General features: G+C 38.7%; 1 protein-coding gene across 2 annotated transcripts; it reads right to left on the bottom strand.

Moving 5' to 3' along the window:
- Window positions 1-458: 458 nt before the first annotated feature.
- LOC102722589 (probable carboxylesterase 18) lies at window positions 459-2770 on the bottom strand. 2 transcript variants are annotated; one of them, XM_040524766.1, is made up of 2 exons: window positions 2064-2770; window positions 459-1732 (listed from the first exon to the last, which is right to left on the bottom strand). In XM_040524766.1, the coding sequence occupies exons 1-2, from the start codon at window positions 2123-2125 to the stop codon at window positions 598-600; spliced, it is 1197 nt and encodes a 398-aa protein (XP_040380700.1). In that variant the 5' UTR covers window positions 2126-2770; the 3' UTR covers window positions 459-597. The 2 variants fall into 2 exon arrangements, with proteins under 2 accessions (XP_040380700.1, XP_040380701.1); XM_040524767.1 differs by having other exon boundaries at window positions 459-1719.
- Window positions 2771-7174: the final 4404 nt, after the last annotated feature.

Raw genomic sequence — 7174 nt, 5'->3', positions numbered from 1 at the left:
AATGTTAATGTCGTTGACTTTTTAATGCACGTTTGACCATTCATCTTATTCGAAAAATTTACATAGTTACTAATTATTTATATCATTTTATTTATTGTTAAGCATATTTTTATGTATATATATAACTTTACATATTTTTTAAAAGTAAATAAGATAAATGGTTAGATATATATAAAAAAGTCAAATGACGTCGAGCGTTACGACGGAGAAGTATATTACTACGGATATACACATACTGCTCCCGTCCAAAGTTCAACTTATCATTTTCGTTACAGCTCGTACCTGTCGATATTATATTTGTATTTTTTATAGTCATATATCAAGTTCGAAACTTTTAATTTTTTTCATAAACTATATATATTTGAATGAGCATGTTCAATATCACGCTATAAGTTAACTATAAAAGACATAGTTATATATATTTTATAGATAACTATTATATGAGTTAGCTATTAAATTGACTATAAATAAATTGAAGATTGATTATAGATAAATTGAAGCTAGGTTGTACTCTTGCTCTTACAGAAACAACGGGTGGCGCATCTTGTGTTCCTTATTTACTGCGATAATTTGTGACTAGCCGGAGTAATCAATGCCTCAATGGACTACTTGGCCCTTAATTATGCTTTCTTCCACGAACGCCCTGATCTCATCGACGAGCTTACGGTTATCGCCGGCGAGCTCTGGGAAGAGGTAGAAGGCGTGTATGGCCTCCGGCAGCTCCACCACCCGCACCGCCTTCCCCTTCTGCTCCAGCATGCAGGCGTACCTTCGGCCCCAGTCTTGCAGCGGGTCGTGCCCCCCGACGACCACCATCGCTGGCGGGAACGCCTCCGTCAGCTCGGGCTCCGGCCCCGCGTCGCCGGTGACGTGCACGGCCGGGTGGTTCCGGTCGGCCCCTTCCGGCAGGAACGCCTTCCACCACCTGTCCGACCGCCGGATGTTCACCACCGGCGCCACGCCGTCCAGCGCGCGCTCTGCGCTCGTCCGCTCCTCGCCGCCGAAGAACGGCTCCAGGAGTATCACGCCGGCGAGGTGGACGGGGTTTTCCGACGGAGGCGCCGTCGACGCCGTCCAGCGCTGGGCCACGTGGTGCGCGATGTTGCCGCCGGCGCTGTCTCCCGCGAGGAAGCAGGCGGAGAGGTCGACCTCATCGGGGAGGAGGCCGGAGGCGCCGAGGTAACGGAGGACGGCCTCCCCGTCGTCGTACGCGGCCGGGAACCGGTGCTCGGGGGCGAGGCGGTAGTCGACGGAGACGACGACGGCGCCGGCCCCGCCGCAGAGGTTGCGGCAGTGGGCGTCGAAGGGGCGGGACGCCGCCGAGAACATCGAGAACCCGCCGCCGTGGAAGTAGACGATGACGGGGAGCGGGCGCCCCTCGACGGGGGGAGTGAAGACGCGCGCCCGGAGGCCGCGGGACACGTCGACGGTGACGTCCCTCGAGCTGACGCCGGCGGCGTCCGGCCGCGGGTTGGCGGCCGCGCAGCGGTCGAACAGCGCGAACAGAGAGCGGTTCACGCTGCCGTCTCGGCGCTGCGACGCGTCGATGGCGGCCTCCAACAGGCAGAGCGGGATCCGCACCGCCCACGGCAGGGCCACCCGCCGCCGGCCGCCGTGCTCGTCGGCCATCCCTTCCCTTGGCTTGACACTGCTCCTCTTTTGCCGCTGTCTTTCGTTTCGTTTCGCTTCATACTCATAAAAATGCAGGCTACAAGGGTACTGAAGGACATCCCTGGTTTATTTTATATTATTTAAATGATTTAAAAAAATAAAAATATAAAGATAGATTAATATAAGATATATGAACATACAAATTTAAATATGTCTTTTATATTTCAAGTGGCGGATCTAGCCAATAATATTAGGGAGGTCAGAACAAATTAGATAGAGTCTTAGTCTCTGTTTCTACTGATCTTTACCATAAAATTTAAGAATTTAGGGTTAATTGAATTTATGCCATTATAATTTTTACGGTTTTAAAATATACCATTACTATTTATATTTATTTATTTATAGATATGTCATTATAATTTAATATACATTTCATATGAACCACTACTTACCTGTTCACCCAAAGAAATATGTTTTTAGACCAAAATGCCCTCTTCTTCCTCCTTCGTCCCATCTTGAGCAGAACGGCATCCCCTTGCTTAAGCACGAACCACCACCACCGCGCGAAAGAAAAAATTCATCAAAACCCCCGAGGAAATAAAAAGATTCTCTCTTTCTCTCTCCCCCTCCTCTCTGCCTCGATCGATTTGGAATTCTCTTCTGGCTTCCCATTCTTGGCTTCCCGTTCTTGATCGCTGCTGGTCGCTTGGAGCCCATCTGGATTCAGGAAGGGAGGAGAGATACAGAAGCAGAAGCGAGCAGGATTGTTCCAAGGCTGGGTGGGTTCTGAGCTCGATTTTGATTACGTGGGGAGCACGACCTTGCAGGCGAGCGTGAAGCGAGGCGGGCGGCGAGGGCGCAGCTAGCGGCCGATCCGGCGAGGAAGAGGAAGCCCGCGAACGACACGGTGCGGCGGCGTAGGCGAGGGCAAGTGCCGGGTTGAGCGGCTGCGTGCACGGAAGGAAATGGAGGAGGTTGGTGAAGAGGATGGACCAGGCGGGCAGTGGTGCGCCGTGGTGTGCACCGTGTGCCGGTGCTGTGGCTGGAAGAAGGCGAACTGCACCTCCAGGCTGCTCCTTCACCGCCACCACTGCTGCCATGGACGACGGCAGGGGAAAGAAGGGGACAAAGAAGGAGAAGAAGGTAGTTCGGTCTAAAAACAAATTTCTAGGTGTTGAACAGGTAAATAGTGGTACATGTAGAATACATGTTAAATTATAATGACATATCTATAAATAGAAGAATAGTAATGATATATTTCGAAACCATGAAAATTATAATGGTATGGATCCAATTAATCCTAAAATTTAAGGGGGTCTTCGTGTGGGCTCCAGTTTATTTCATAACATAAATAAGAAATTTAACTCTAAATAATATATACATATTCATAACCATATTTGTTATAATTGTTAGGAGTCATATTTGACCTTCCATGTTTATAGTGATATATTTCATATTAATTTATATTTCTATTTTTTAAGTAGTTGGTAAGTAACATCCTCTTCAGAGCTTAATATTGTTTCCTTGTTGTCAGCACCATGTGTGCATGTGTTGCTTATGTTTATGCTTATGTTTATGTGACAAAATTTATATTTTTCAACTTTTAATTTAGAGTTTATTTTGGGATATTTTTATCAAAGTTTATTTTTTGGCCTTGGCTTTTAAATCGCTAACAATACATATATAAAAAAATTATTCATAAATTATTTTTTATTTGTAAATATATCGTTTGACTTTTTTCATCAAACACCTAAACAATCACCATATTTAAATGAACTTCAAGTTACCCACTAAAAAAATTAAGCATAAGTGTAACCTCAGATAGGTATATGCACGTGAGCTAGATAGTTATAAAAAAATATCATAAAATTTGGTTACCTATATCATGGTGCTATTAGGCACTACACAAGCATGATGCGATTTATATTTTTTTTAAAGAAAGGGTATTTTTACCCATCCTCTATATCCAACCGGATATATGTAGCTATTTTTTTATTTCAAGAACTTAGTCCCTCAAATATTAAATCCAAAATTCATGCTACTCAGACCACTGTAAATACTAGCTATATATATTATTTTACAGGGATGTGATTTATATCTAGGTGCAAAACGTAGATGTGCATATATATTCACTGTGATTGAGAGTTTATAGAGTCGCTGCCGACGTACGTGGTCTTAAGTTAGATTTGAAATTAAGGTGGTGTTTGGGACAATAATCTTATCCTAGAATATTTAGACGTTTATTATATATATATATATATATATATATTAAACGTAGACTATTAATAAAACTCATCTATAATCTTGGACTAATTCGCGAGACGAATCTATCGAGCCTAATTAATCTATGATTAACCTATGTGATGCTACAGTAAACATGCTCTAATTGTGGATTAAAGACTTAAAAAATTCGTCTTGCGAATTACCACTCATTTATGAAATTAGTTTTTTATTAGTCTATGTTTGATACTTCAAATTAATGTCTAAACATCTAATGTGACATGGGTTTAGCTCCATCTAAACAAGCAACGTCGGCAGTGACGTAATGTATAAGAAGACGAGTGATGTGAAATTGATACTATCATGCATTATTGAGTCCTAGATAGAGATGACATGGAGACCGACATCCTGGAGATAACGCAGACGCTAGCAATGGCCTAATAAGTTCTCACGCAGACACTTCACTATCTGGCTGCACTCTGTTTATATGCACCATTTTTTCCAAGGCAATTCCAGGTGTTTCTTGGCTGGCCTTTGGGACCTCACGCCTCGTCTACGCTGTCGTCTTTTTTCTTATTTTTTTATACTTATGTTTATATACTAAAATTTAAATTTCTAATCTTAAATTTGAAGTTAATTTTAGGGTTTTATTTATTTTAGTTTATTTTTCAGTCTTAGTATTTAATCATACTAATCAGTAGGAACATGTATATAAAAATTTTATTTATGAATTATTTGTTGTTTATAAATATACCATTTCGCTTATTTCTTGAATAAGCTAAAAGACGTACACCTCACCTGCTTCTTGACTAAAGTAGTGAAAGTGAAACTTTTTGTTGGCCCAGAGAGTTCAGTGTATTATAGTGGTCCTTCCGTTACTATATCTGTTTTAAAATATAAACATTCTTACATCATTTAGCGAGAACTAAGGTTAGAAATGAAAAGAATTTTTTATATCTCAATAAATTATAAATGAATAGGGGTGAGAGGATAGTTAGGAAAAATGGGAAAAAAATTAAATAAATAGTGATAGATAAGATAAGTAGTACTATGAATATTAACATAAATACTTATACTGGGGTACAAAATTAAAATCTTAGACATGCTTACGTTTATAAATACTTATACTTGAGTTTGTTTAAAATTAAATATTTTTCACTTTAATCCAGTTATATAAAAATATAGCAACTCGAACATGAAATTAATTTATTATAAAAATATATTCAATGATACATTTGTTGAAACTATTTTAGTGTCATGAATATTGAAACATTTTTCTATAAACTTGATCGAACTTAAATATGTTTTACTTAGGATAAATATAAAATGTTTTTTACAATATAAATGGAGAAAGTAGTATCTGCAATTTATTTTTTTATAAATGTTTTGTTATTGGAGGGAGTTCCAATTAAAATCGTTATCTCATATCAATTAAAATATCCATCTTATAGTTTGATGATTCCTCTTTTACTTCGAAATGGATTTTGTAAACCTTTTTAGAATGATATTCCAAAGAAACATCCGAGCTTTAATTTGAATTAATGAACATTTTAGCTACGGCAGTTGTCGTTAATCTGACAGTGACCTAGAACCGTTTGTGTAAAGGTAAAGATTTGAAACATTCGTATAGTCATGTGTGTACTGATAAAGATTGTGTATCTTCAGGGTGATAGCCCTGAATCTTATTAGGAGGTGTTTAGTTAGTGAAATGAATATTTTTGCGTGTCACATCAGACGTTTGACTGGATGTCGGAAGGGGTTTTCGGACGAGAATGAAAAAATGAATTTTACGGCTGGCATGGAAACCGCGAGACGAAATGTTTTGAGCCTAATTAATCTGTCATTAGCGTATGTAGGTTACTGTAGCACTTATGGCTAATCATGTACTAATTAAGTTCAAAAGATTTGTCTCACGATTTCTCACGTGATTGTGTAATTAGTTTTTCACTATCTATGTTTAATACTCTATTTAGGTATCTGAAGATTTAATGTGATGTTTTTGGGCGAAAATTTTTGAGAACTAAATGGGGCCTTAGGTTTGGTATAGTGCGTCAATCGAAATGACTAGCCACCACCCTAGTGAAACGTAGTGAAAAGTCAAAATGGCATATACTTGCATGAATTCCTAATATGTTTAGAAGGAGAAACTTTGGAATTTGAATTCAAGTGTGAGATTTTAATTATGGAAAGTGGTGGGAATTTCAGAAGAGAATGTATGAACATGGGTTGTGCATATTCACTCAGATTACTCACAATAATAATCACCTTAATTTGTTATACTTCTCTAACAAATTATATGTTTTACTACTCTATAACCATTCTTTTTCCATAAGTACCAAATATTGGCCATGTGTTGTGAGTTTTTAGCTGAAAAGTCGGTGCAAAACTTGTAAATTTCATACATCTCAAAGTAGCATGCACTGGTCAAATTAGCTGCATTACTATTTTTTTTAATATTACATATGCATTATATAAGGAGAAGGTTGTACTGATCATCACCATGCCAACTAACATGGCGTTGCAACTAAGGGCCTTGTTTTGCCGATATTGGTTACGCTTGAGCTAAAATTTAAATTTTTAATTTTAAATTTGAAATTGATTTTGACTTTTTTCATCATAGTTTGTTGTTTAGAATTTGTTTTTAAATCGCTAAAAACACATATAAAATTTTTATTTATAAATTATTTTTTATTTACAAATATATCATTTACCCTTTTCTTTTAAAAACCCAATCAATAACCCTGCAAAATACTTAGCAGCACAAAGGTATGCCGTGGCACAACAATACAGTATGACTATGACATGTTTTGTCACGCGAATGAATATACTGTGGCAATATTATTTGGCATCGCTGAGGTTTAGATTCAAATAAACTAAAATTTGACAAATTATATTATTTTTATATGACGAGGATATCATTACCAAGGGGTGCTGGACACATATTCAGTATTAGGTAAATTTGTTCCTAGATTAAATATTTTTGTGGTTGACATGCTGTTACTAAGTTTCGTTATTTTGCTTTCTTTTTTTCATACAGAAATATAGTGCTAGAGTCTATAGATAAGAGACTAGCACGAAACAGGGAAGCATATCTTGGTTGTAAGCACATGCAAGCAAAGACTAATGAAACCGAATTCTTTGATCACTAATATGTAGACCTAATCCTCTGCAGCACTGCAGCCCATTCGAATGGAATCATGTTTGCAGTATAAAGTTCAAGTAGAGCCCATTGATGATTTGATTGGCATTAGACTACGTGCAAAATACATGGATTGGTATTGGATGGATGGGATTGGTGCCGGACAGACCTAGACCATGCGTGCGCCGCCTGATTGGGCTGATT

This window comes from Oryza brachyantha, chromosome 6 (assembly GCF_000231095.2).
Source record: "Oryza brachyantha chromosome 6, ObraRS2, whole genome shotgun sequence".
NCBI classification, from domain to species: Eukaryota; Viridiplantae; Streptophyta; class Magnoliopsida; order Poales; family Poaceae; genus Oryza; species Oryza brachyantha.
The sequence above is the reverse complement of the archived record's forward strand: the minus strand, read 5'-3'. Positions and strand labels throughout refer to the sequence as shown.

Coding starts and splice junctions, on each gene's coding strand:
- LOC102722589 (XM_040524766.1), bottom strand. CDS start 2,125: ATGGGACGAAGGAGGAAGAAGAGGGCATTTTGGTCTAAAAACATATTT. Junction 1,733..2,063: donor ATATTTCTTTGGGTGAACAG/GTAAGTAGTGGT, acceptor AAAATAAACCAG/GGATGTCCTTCAGTACCCTT.